The sequence below is a fragment of the Meles meles genome, chromosome 9 (assembly GCF_922984935.1).
Source record: "Meles meles chromosome 9, mMelMel3.1 paternal haplotype, whole genome shotgun sequence".
In the NCBI taxonomy this organism is placed as follows: Eukaryota; Metazoa; Chordata; class Mammalia; order Carnivora; family Mustelidae; genus Meles; species Meles meles.
This window is the reverse complement of record NC_060074.1, coordinates 93583543-93595903: the sequence shown is the minus strand read 5'-3', so window position 1 is coordinate 93595903 and position 12361 is coordinate 93583543. Positions and strand designations below refer to the sequence as shown.

Genomic DNA, 12361 nt, shown 5'->3' with positions numbered 1-12361 from the left:
GAGTGGGAACATTTTTGGTGGGCGGGGTAAAAGGAGAAGCAGGACATTAGTCAAGGAGGGACTACTGCATGGAGAAGCTGTGGGCAGGAAAGCACAGGGATATATCCAGAGAAGTAGCACAGTTTGAGGGCATGCACTAGCAAGGCTTAAAGGAAAAGGAAACACAAGTCTGGATGATTTGGGGTGGGAGAGTCAAAGAATGAGCTTTGGGCTTAACTTGGGTAATGGTAGAGAGACAGTACCCATGTGAGGGGAGAGGAGTGACTTTATCATTTCCGTGCTTTAGAAGACTGAATTTGGCAGTGGCGATACAATTGGCTAGGATCTGTGTGACTTCTAAGATCGGGAGGTCAGTATGGAAATGGTGCAATAGGTGAAAAAAAAGGAGAATCTCAAGTAGGATAGAGGCAATGAGAAGAGGGAAGAAATTCCAAATGAGAAATGAATGAAGAGCAGACTGTTGAGGAAGATTTGGCAATGGGCTAGATGATCGTCTCAGGAGAAGAGTGAGTTTTAGTTAGAAGTAGGTTTTAGTAGGAACTTTTGAAGCTAAGATCAATGCCATTTCTTCACAACCGAGTATCACACAGTATACCCTTACTAAGTATTTGTTCAGGAGATGAATATGTGAATGAACGACTTGGCTTAGATCTAAAGGGAAGAGTGGGAGATCGTAATGAAGAACCAGAAGCATGTGAGAGTCAGTTTGAGGAGGAACCAGGCTAGGTGGATAGACACATGAGTTAAGGAGCATATGTCTGTCGGCCTATATGTAGTCCCAGGAGCTAAGTTAGGGCCGGTGGGCCAAATCCAGCCCAGAATCTTGTTTTTCATCCAGCCCATGAGCTAAGAATAACTGTTACTTCTTTCAATGACTGGAGAAAATCCAAAGAAGAATAGTATTTCATGACATGTGAAAATGATATGAAACTCAGCTTTCAGTGTCTATAAGTAAAATGGCAACTTTTGTCGTTTTCTTATTAGAGAGGGGACTGGCCTGTCCCTTACATGAGCAGTAACAATGTGCTAATCACGATATAAAAGAATCCAGGAGAATTCGCACAACCCCACGAGATTTAATTCATTGTTCCCATTTTACTGATGAGCAAACAGAAGGTTCTGTTTCAGCCAAGGTCACACAATTTCACACTACACCCACGTCAATCTGCTTTTCCAGATTTCCCATTTTCTCCTAAGGTAAAGGCACAGCTCCAAGAGTAGTGTGACCACGAAGTGCTTATAAAAGAGGGTTTGGGAGTGTTGAATGCTTGGAGAGCAGTTTTGGAACTGAATCAGAGCATGGGAATGGCTTAGGCAGACACACTTCTAAGAGATGTATAGGAACTAACTCATTAATTCTTATAACCTTTCCTGAGATGGATAGTTATTAACATCCTAAGCTGGAGGAGTGATTTTCTCTTCTTTCTTTCTTTTTTTTAAGATTTATTCATTTATTTTGAGAGAGTGTGAGAGAGATAGAGCACACAGTCAGGGAAGAGGAGAGGGGAGCCAAGGGAGATAGGGAAGTAGATTCCCTGCTAAACAAGGAGCCTGATTCTGGGCTGGTTTCCAGGACCTTGGGATCATGACCTGAGCCAAGACAGACGCTTAATTGACTGAGTCACCCAGGTGTCCTGGCAGTGGTCTTTTTAAACACCATGTCCCAGGTAAAAAGTCCAGCATGTGGATGTTTTAACACTTTGGGTCTTTGCTGACAACGCTGGGCCACCAGAAGCTCATCCAACCCTAGGTACCTAAGATCCCATGCTCAGAAGCATTTGGGGAATTCCTACAGACTCAGCTGGCTTTACCCTTTCTCCTGCATTTGTGCCAGAGAGTGTTCTCTCATTCCCTTCACTGCCCCCAGCAGGCTTCTCAGACCTAGTTAATAGTTCCTTCCCCACGGTTTATGCTAAAGAGACTTCCTGAATCACAACAGCATTTGAAAAGAGGCAGAGGAGGAGTGTAAAGTTCAAGTACTGAGCAGGGGGAAGACAAGAAATTCTCCTACAGAAAGCATGGAGGCAAGGTGGAGGAAATCTGTCAAAGATTTCAACCCGGGTATATTTCTGAAAATGGTCTTTAGCCCTTTACATGGGTGTTTATCCCTGTGTTTGTCGCCTTTCGCCCTTAAAGCCGCCACTGTACCACTTGGAATTTATGTCTAGCTGCTGCTCACAAACAGGATATGATTAGAATCCAGTCTGTGTTTTCGACTTTCTGAACTTCAGACGTTAACAAACGAGTTGTAGCAGCGGATTTATTGCTTTACTTTCCCACCTCCCTTTCTTACAAAACAACGCTGTAAGGGTTAAAGTAGCCGCCAAAGTCCTGTACAAATGACTGACGTAATAATGAGATTTGCACACCAGCCTTCAGTGCCTCTTAAATTCAAAGTAGGTTTTGGTGGGTTTTGTCTTGTGTTGTTTTGTTTTTGTTTGGGTTTTTTGTTTGTTTGTTTGTTTTGTTTTTGTTTTCCTTTTTTTTTTTTTTTTTTTTTTGCAGGGGAGGGAGGGTAGGAGGGAAGGAGTGGTGTTGAGGAGAAAAAATAAGGAACGGGGAAGAAAAGGAAGGGAAGTTAAACTTCCTTCTCTGTCTTCCATCAGAAAAGCAAACATGGCATCTTCCATGAGGAGCTTGTTTTCTGACCACAACAGATACGTTGAATCTTTTCGGAGGTTTCTCAGCAGTTCCACGGAACACCAGTGCATGCAGGAATTCATGGACAAGAAGCTGCCAGGAATAATAGCAAGGTAACAAAAAAGGACGTTTTTGTCAAAAAGACAAGCCTCGGGCTCGCTGTGTGCAATGATAGATGGGTCGAGCCCAGCCCTGCAGGCTGGGCGCGGGGATAAGAAGGAGCTACTGATAGCAGATTCCACCCAGCCCTCCTCGCCGCCTCCCCCCACCCCTGCGCCCCTTCTCCTGCCCTGCTTTAGTTAGATGCTCGCTTTCCTCGTTCAAAGGCTCCGATTTGTGCAGTATTTCCAGCTGCGCGGAGATAAGCATTAACCATTTGAAGGCACACAACCATGTTCATTTGGGAAAAGATGCAAATCTTTGAGCTCAGATTTTTCAGCCCTCCTCCAGATTTCGCGTTTCAAAAAAGTACCAAATGCAGAATTTAGTATTCTTTTGATTAGAATAAAATATAAATAATTACCAAATACTGTTTACCCTTGTGGATTGAGGAAAGGGTGCTTCTGGGTTCTCCTAATATCCATTTAAATTCACTTCCTTATCCATTCTTATAGTTATCATTCTCAAAAAAAAAAAAGTCTTTTCCTTTCAACTTAATATTAGCAATGTGGTTCTTAAAAAAAAAAAAAAAAGAAGCATTTTCCCGTTATCAGTGAAACTCACTAGTTCCTATCCTTCTTGCAGACTTTTTTTTGGGGGGGGGGGTTGATTAATGTGTTCAATTTGTGCCAGAGCTGATAAGCATTATGAGAGTTAAAGATTCCACATGCTAAAGATAATCAAATCACCTATCTGGGGGTGGATTGCTGTAACTTACTCTGCTTCAGGAAATAATGATGGAAAATTGGAAGAAATGACTGACTGTGGATACAATTTGCAACAGCAAAGAAAACTGATATTTTATCTTTTGCTGGATATCTCTATTGTAGGCCTGAAATTCTTTCACCGGGACAGTACCAATGCCTGATGAAAGCAGGCATTGTTGGATGTGTGTGAAATTCCATTTCCCTTTATATTTTTCACGGTTCAGTTTTTTAATTTTTTTAAATAGAGTGTTATATATTAATAATTAGTAAGTATTAGAACAATGATGCTAAAATCAAAGCATGCCTCAAATACAGGTAACTTCTCATCTAGGAACTAATAATTTACTTCTTTGGGTCTTTTTGTTCATTTCTAAAATTAAAGATTATAAATTAATTTCTGAATTCTTTTGCAGTACTAAAGGTCTGTGTTCATGTCTGTAGCTTATCCAGACCCTTGGTTTTCTTTAGTCATCAGTGGTTTGAAGAGGCACCCTGAATGGATATAACATAATGAATGATGACCCCTATCTTCATGGTGTCCACAGTCTGCTTAGAAATATTGAATGTAGAATCTGTGAAAGACTGAAGAACTTTCAAAAGCATAACTAAATTAGCACTGCAGTGGTAAAAAAACAAAAAACAAAAAACTGGTTCCTAGCTCTATTTACTCCCATCTCAGAAGCAACCACTTTCAACATTTTGAAGTATTTTAGTTGTTTCTTATGAAATTTTCTTTCCTAATTCTAAATAACATGTTCTTCTTCTTTTTCTTAATTTTACTGTATTAAAATAGCTAAATAAACACATACATTTCCTTCCCTAGCATGTCAGTATATTTATGTCAAAATTTGGGGTTCAGTAGTTTGAATGTTTATATCATTTTGCCTATGTACATATTATACATAATTGAATGATACATTATACTACAATCACATTTCCTTTCAGGTACTTTTTGTTTTTTTCCTAGAGTTAACTATCGTTTTGATTTTAGTTTCTTTTCTTAGTTTTCAATATACCTATCACTACTTGTACCCCAAGCAGAAGGATTACTCTTCTCTCAATATAATCCAACAAATCAAGTCATCTGTTAATTTCTCCCCATGGAACATCTTTTCTGGAACTCTGTTGATCTTTTCCACTCTGGTGATTTGCTGGTGATCTGCCATACAATTATTGATAGAATTTATTTCACCTTCTAGAAATTCTCTTCTCCTCTCTGCAGTACTGAATACCCTGATTCTGGATCTCCTGTCATTCTTTTCTTGATTTCTTTAGACTTTTATCATCCTCAACCTCGTCCTACCCCTCTCCCCGCACTTCTTCTTCTTGTCCTTTAAGGCTTCCCAAGAAACAGTGCATGAAAAGTAAACTTCTTTGAGATTTTGTTATGTTTAAAAGTACCTTCAATCTATGGTCATCTTTATTAGATAGAAATTGCTATCCTGAAATATTATATCAGAAATTTAAAGGTATTTTTTCCTTTTCTTTTAGCAACTAGAGTTTCTATTGAGAAATCCAATGTCCTTCAAATTGTTCTTGTTTGGCTTGTGACTTTTGTTTTGTTTTGTTTTTGCTTTCCCTACTTAGAAGTTTTAAGGATATTCTGTCTAGTATTCTAAAATTTTAAGATGAGTTGTAGTGTAGGACTTTTTCACACATTTTATTTTTAAGATTTGTCAGAGAGGACAGCAAGGGGAGCAGCAGGCAGAGGGAGAAGCAGACTCCCCACTGAACAGGGAGTCCAAATCAGGACTCGATCCCGGGACCCTGGGATCATGACCTGAGCTGAAGGCAGATGCTTAACCGACTGAGCCATCCTGGCATTCCTTTTCACACATTTTTGTGGGTAGTCCCTGGGCCACTTCAGTCAAGATTCAGATCTTTCATTTCAGGAAAATTTGGTATTATTTTATCATCCCTTCTCTCTGATTTTCTTTCTGGAATTTATATTCATCAAACAGAATTAATTAATTCTGACCTCCTGAATTAATTCCCTAATTTTCTTACATATCCAATTTTGACAATTTTATCTTATAGCCCTTCTATTAATTTTTTTACTATTATAGTTTTAATTTTCAAAAATGTTCTTTTTTATAGCCTGTTCATCTTTCACAGATGTAATACCTATTTTATCTATTATAAAACTTTCCTCTGCTCTCTGCATGTTTCTTCTGAGTGCTCTTTTTCTGTTTCTTTTGGTCTCTCTCATGTTAGGGGAGCTCCCTAGCTACCTGATGTGATTTGATTATCCACCCAATCAATAGTGAGACACTAAAAAGGTGTTCAGATACTTTTTGTGTATGTAAGTGAAGTTTGAGTGGGTGACTCACTGTAGGAATTGGATGTGAATTCAGTTGTTTACTGAGAGATTCTTGGATGTCAGTATTGTAAGTTTATTCACCGAGATGGTTTGTTTCCTTGGAGAAACAATTCCCATCTGGATGCGAAGTGTGGGGTGGGGAGAGTTCCAGTATATTGCTGTAAATAATAAATTGTGTTGCTGTTGTTATATGTTATACATTTTTTTTAAGAGTATACTTATTTATTTGATAGAAAGAGACTCAGCGAGAGAGGGAACACAAGCAGGGGGAGTAGGAGAGGGAGAAGCAGGCTTCCTGCTGGCGCAGAGAGCCCAATGCCAGGCTCAATCCCAGGACTGTGGAATCATGACCTGAGCCAAAGGCAGACGCTTAATGACTGAGCCACCCAGGCACCCCGATATGTTATACAGTTAGATCCCTGGCTGGAAAATAGTAAGTTTTCAATAATTACTCATCATAATGTGTGAAATAGGTTCATAATAGTGTCTAATTCATAGAAAAATTGTGAAGATTCAAAGAGTGAAATCACTTAGTTGTGGCTGGACAATTGCTTGACAATTGCTGGACAATTAGCAATAACAATTGCTAATATATGTTGAGTGCTTGTCATGTGCAGACACATTTCTAAGAGATTTATGTGAATTAAATCACTTAATCCCCACAACTGTTCCTTAAACTAGATACTATTATTACAATTACCACAGTAGGTGGTATTATTATCCTATTTCGTAGGTAGTAAAGATGCAGAGAAATTAAATAACTTGCTTAAGGTAATATATCAGTAGGCCATGACTTCAACCTTGGTGCTCTGCTCCATGTCTTCACTATGCTATCTACAGATATAAAGCAGTTTTAAGAATTAACCAAGACCATAGATAGGGATGGGTGTATTAGGACTATGATCATGAGTGGGAAGATAATTAGAACTAAGGAAGGCAATTCATTCATAGGTGTCCTTGAATCTATCCTTTGTGAACTTTGCTTCAATCTGTTTTTGTTCTACTACTCTGTCCAGGCTCTCTCACATCAGGGGGAAAAAAAGCAGCTGCAAAGCTAGAGTCCACATAAATACCACTCCTGGTTCCTGTTTTCCCTTTCCATTCTCACCCTTTCATTATAGTACAACAATCTCTAGATCTTATTTCTCTTTACTCAGCTCACTTTTAATCTCACTGCCATCTGACTTCTGCCCTCAACATTCTTTTTAAAACTATTATCAAAGATACTCATATTGCCAAATTCAATGGAGATGATTCCTCCTTTATTTTTTGGTAATACACTCTGCTACTGTTAACTCTACTAATGGCTTTCTCTTTCTCTAATTCTATCCTCTCTGAGCTTTACAGTTTTCTTCTTTGTCCTCTTTGTGGGTTCCCTATAAACCAGTGACTTTTAAAAGTTGGCATTACATCATTATCCTACTACTTGTCTAATTCTTTGCTGTATGCTTGGGGGATAGAATCCAGACTCCTAGTTAGACCATAGATTTATGATACTAACTCTTCAGAATACATCATTGACCTGATCTGTCTCCCACTCAACTTAAATCTTGCATATCCAAATGTTTGTAGAATTCTGATTAAAAAAAAAAAAAAAAAAAAAAAAAACAAAGCACCCTGACAAAACACACCTTGCCTTCAAACTATATTCTCCAGCTTCTTTCTTTTCACCATATGCAGTCACCCAAGCTGGAAATTAGTCAGTCATAATACCCTTTTCCCTTTTATTAGCATTAATCAAAAGCAAGTCCTACTGTTACCTCCCACTAAATCAACCCCATTCCATTTCCAGTACTAGAACCATAATACTGAACTCTATTTTTTTCTTTAGTTTTAATTGAAGTATAGTTGATATACAGTATTGTTTCAGGTACACAATGTAGTGATTCCATAATCATATACATTACAAAATGCTTACCACAGTAAGTATAATTACCATTTGTCACCATAAATTATTACAGTATTATTGACTATATTCCCATGCATTCCCATGCATATTTATTTCATAACTGGATGTTTGTATCCTTTAAACCCCATGCCTATTTTACCCATCACCTCACTCGCTCTCCCTCTGGCACCACGTTTATTTTCTATATTTATGAGTCTGCTTCTGTTTTTGTTGTTGTTGTTGTTGTTGTTGTTGATTTGTTAGTTTTGTTTTTTAGATCTGACATGTATGTGAAATCATAAGGCATTTATCTTACTCCATCTGCTTTATTTCACTTAGAATACCCTCTAAGTCCATCCATGTTATCACAAAGGGCAAGATCTCATTTTTAAAATGGCTGAGTAATATTCCATTGTGTATATATATATCACATATTGCTCCATTCATCCATTCATACTTAGGTTGCTTCCATGTTTTGGAGCATATATCTTTATTTAGTGTTTTCCTTCTCTTTGGGTAAATACCCAAAAGTGGAATTGCTAAGTTGTGTGGTATTTTTATTCTTAATTTTTTAGGAATCTGTTTTCCATGCTTAGTGGCTGAACCATTTTACATTCTGACCAGCGGTGCACCAGTGTTCCCCTTTCTTCACATCCTCACTGACACTTGCTATTTTTTGTCTTTTTGATACTACCCATTCTGACTGTTGTGAAGTAATATCTCACTATGGTTTTCATTTACACTGCCCTGACATTTAGTGATGTTAAGCATCTTTTCATGTCTGTTGGTCATCTGTATATCCTCTTGGGAATAGTGTCTATTTAGGTCCTCTAAGATTTTTTTTTTTTTTTGGTCCTCTAAGATTTTTAATTGGACTTTCTCTTTCTTTCTTTCTTTCGAGTTGTAGGCATTCATTATATATTTTAGATGTTAACCCTTTATGAGATATGTCATTGGCAAATATCTACTCCCATTCAGTAGGTTGCCTTTTCTTTTGTTGGTGGCTTCTTTGCCATGCAAAAGCCTTTTAGTTTGATGCATTCCCAACTGTTACTGTTTATTTTTGCTTTTTGTTTCCCTTGTCTGAGGAGACAGATGAAATATCTTGCGAAGGCTAATGTCCAAGAGATTACTACCTATGTTTTCTTGTAGGATTTTTATGGTTTCATGTCTTACATTCAGGTTTTTAATCCATTTTGAGTTTATTTTTCCTTATGGTGTGAGAATGTGATCCAGTTTCATTCTTTTGCATGTAGCTATCCAGTTTTCCCAGTAACATTTATTGAAGAGACTGTCCTCCACTTGTTCTATTTTAAGATTTATTTGTTTGTTTTAGAGTGAGAGAGCATGAGTGATTCGGGGACAGGCAGAGAGAGAATCTTTCAAGTAGACTCTCCACTGAGCATGGAGCCTGACATGGAGCAAAATCTCATGACCCATGAGATTATGACCTGAGCTAAAACCAGAAGTCAGATGCTTAATCAACTAAGCCACCCAGAAACCCTCTCATTGTATATTCTTGACTCGTTTGTTATAGGTTAATTGAGAATATAAGTATGCATTTATTTCTGGGCTTACTATTCCATTCCATTGATCTATGTGTCTGTTTTTGTGCTAGTAGCATATACTTTTGATTATTATCACTTTGTAAACTTTGTAATATAATTTGAAATCTGGGATTGTGATACCTCTAGCTTTGTTGTTTTTTTCTTAAGATTTCTTTGGCTATTTGAGGTCTTTTGTGGTTCCCTACAAATTTAAGGATTATCTGTTCTAGTTCTGTGAAAAATACTATTGGTATTTTGAGCGAAATTGTATTAAATCTGTATATTGCTTTAGGTCATATGGACATTTTAACAATTTTAATTCTTCCAATCCATGAGCATGGTATATCTTTTCATTTATTTCTGTTCCTTTAATTTCTTTCATCAGTGTCTTATAGTTTTCATAGGATAAATGCTTCACCTCCTTGTTTAAATTTATTCTGAGATATTTTATTCTTTTTTAATGCAATAGTAAATGGGATTGCTTTCTTATTTCTCTTTCTGCTAGCTTGTTACTAGTGTACAGAAATGGAATAGATTTTTATTAATTTTAGATCGTGCAACTTTACTGAATTGATTTCATACTTCTACTAGTTTTTTAGTGCATCTTTAGGGTTTTGTACATGAAACATCATATCTATAAAGAGTGACAGTTTAACTTTTTCCTTACCAACATGGATACCTTTTCTTTTTCTTGTCTGATTGCTGTGGCTAGGACTTCAGTACTATGTTGAACAAAAGTGGTAAGAGTGGACATCCTTGACTTGTTCCTGACCTTCGAGGAAGAGCTTTCATCTTTACACCAGAGTATAATGGTAGCTGTGGGTTTTTCCTGTATGGCCTTTGTTATGTTGAGGTATGTTTCCTTTAAGCCCACTCTGTTCAGAGTTTTTAACATGAATAGATGTTCAGTTTCATCAAATGCTTTTTTGCATCTAATGAGATGATCATATGATTTTTTGTTCTTCCTTTTGTTAATGTGGTATATCACATTGCTTGATTAGCAGATATTAAATCATCCTTGTATCCCAGTATAAATCCTATTTGACTGTGGTGAGTGATCCTTTTAATGTGTTGTTGAATTTGGTTTGCTAACATTTTGTTGAGAATTTTATGCATCTATGTTGGAGACTGGTCTATTATTAAAAAAAAAATTAGTATTTTTATCTCATTTTGGTATCAGGGCAATGCTGGCCCCACAGAATGAATTGGGAAGCATTACTTCCTCTTCCATTTTTTGGAATAATTTGGGGAATAATAGGTATTAACTCTTCTTTAAATATTTGGTAGAATTCTCCTGTGAATCCATGTAGTCCTGGACTTTTGTTTGTTGGAAGTTTTTTGATTACTGATTCAGTTTTGTCAATAGTAATCTGCCTGTTAAGATTTTTCTATTTATTCTTGATTCAGTCTTAGAAGATTATATTTTTCTAGGAATTTATCCATTTCTTCTATTTCTCAGTGTAAAATTTGTTTGCATATAATTTTTCATAGTAGTTTCTTATAATCCTTTGTATTTCTGTGGTGTCAGTTGTAACTTCTCTTTCATTTATGATTTTATTTGAGCCCTCTTCCACTTTTCTTAATGAATCTGACTAAAGGTTTATGAATTGTTTAACTTTTCAAAGAACCAGCTCTTGGTTTCACTGATCTTTCCAATTGTTTTTTAAGTCTTGATTTCATTTATTTCCTCTCTGATATTTATTATTTCCTTCATTCTATTAACTTCAAGCTTCATTTGTTCTTCTTCCAGTCCTTTAGGTGTATGATTTGATTATTTGAGATTTTTCTTGTTTCTTAGGTAGACCTGTATCACTATCAACTTCCCTTTAGAATTGCATTTGTTGCATCCCAAACATTTGCACTGCTGTGTTTACAGTTTTATTTGTCTCCATGTATTTTTTTTTAATTTTCTCTTTGATTTTTTATTTGACCCATTGTTTTTTTTTTTTTTTTTTTTTTAAACATTTTATTTATTTATTTGACAGAGAGAGATCACAAGTAGGCAGAGAGGCAGGCAGAGAGAGAGGAGGAAGCAGGCTCCCCAACGAGCAGAGAGCCCGACGCGGGGCTCAATCCCAGGACCCTGAGATCATGACCTGAGCTGAAGGCAGAGGCTTTAACCCACTGAGCCACCCAGGCGCCCCCTGACCCATTGGTTTTTTAGTAGTGTGCGGTTTAGCCTCCATTTCCCCCCCTTTTTTTCCTTATAATCAATTTCTAGTTTCATATTGTGATCTTTTCTGATGTTTGATATAATTTCACTTCTCTTAAGTTTATTGATACAAGTTTTGTAAGCTAATGTGATCTTTCTTAGAGAATGTGTATTCTGCTGTTTTTGAATAGAATGTTCTGTATGTATCTGTTAAGTCCATCTGTTCTAATGTATTGTTCAAAGCCACTGTTTGCTTATTAATTTTCTGCCAGGATGATCTATCTATTGATGTAAATGGGATGAAAGTCCCCTACTATTATTGTATTACTGTTACTTCTTTATGTCTGATAATATTTGATTTATATATTTAGGTGCCTCTCTGTTGGGTGAATAAATATTTACAATTGTTAATAATTGTTTTTGTAGCTCTTCTCTTTTGCTTTGCTCTTGGTCTATTGCCAGGTGATTTGATGACTTTCTTTAGTGTAAAGCTTGGATTCCTTTCTCTTTACTTTTTGTGTATCTACTATAGGTTTTTTGTGTGTGTGTGTGTGTGTGTGTTTGTGGTTACTATGAAGTTCACATATAACATTTTATGAATATAACAGTCTATATTGTTTTTTTTTTCAAAGATTTTATTCATTTATTTGACAGACAGAGATCACAAGTAGGTAGAGAGGCAGGCAGAGAGAGAGGAGAGGAAGCAGGCTCCCCGCTGAGCGGAGAGCCCAATGTGAGGCTTGATCCCAGGACTCTGGGATCATGACCCAAGCCGAAGGCAGAGGCTTTAACCCACTGAGCCACCCAGGCGCCCCAACAGTCTATATTAAGTTTATGGTTGCTTAAATTCAAACACATTCTAAAATAAAAGCATTTTTACTTCCGTTCCATGTTTGATGTGTATGATTATCATATTTTACAACTTTTTATTCTGTGTAATCCTTAACT

General features: G+C 36.8%; 1 protein-coding gene across 2 annotated transcripts in view; it reads left to right on the top strand.

The window, feature by feature from the left end:
- The first annotated feature begins 1965 nt into the window (after positions 1-1965).
- HNMT (histamine N-methyltransferase) overlaps positions 1966-12361 on the top strand; it is a 43874-nt gene continuing 33478 nt past the window's right edge. Inside the window, exons 1-2 of one of the 2 annotated variants that reach the window (XM_046017989.1) lie at positions 1966-2061; positions 2607-2753. In XM_046017989.1, coding sequence (XP_045873945.1) covers positions 2617-2753 — 137 coding nt within the window. In that variant the 5' untranslated portion in view covers positions 1966-2061; positions 2607-2616. Of the gene's footprint in view, positions 2062-2084; positions 2397-2606; positions 2754-12361 lie in introns of those variants that run through there. The other variant, XM_046017988.1, reaches the window with a different exon arrangement.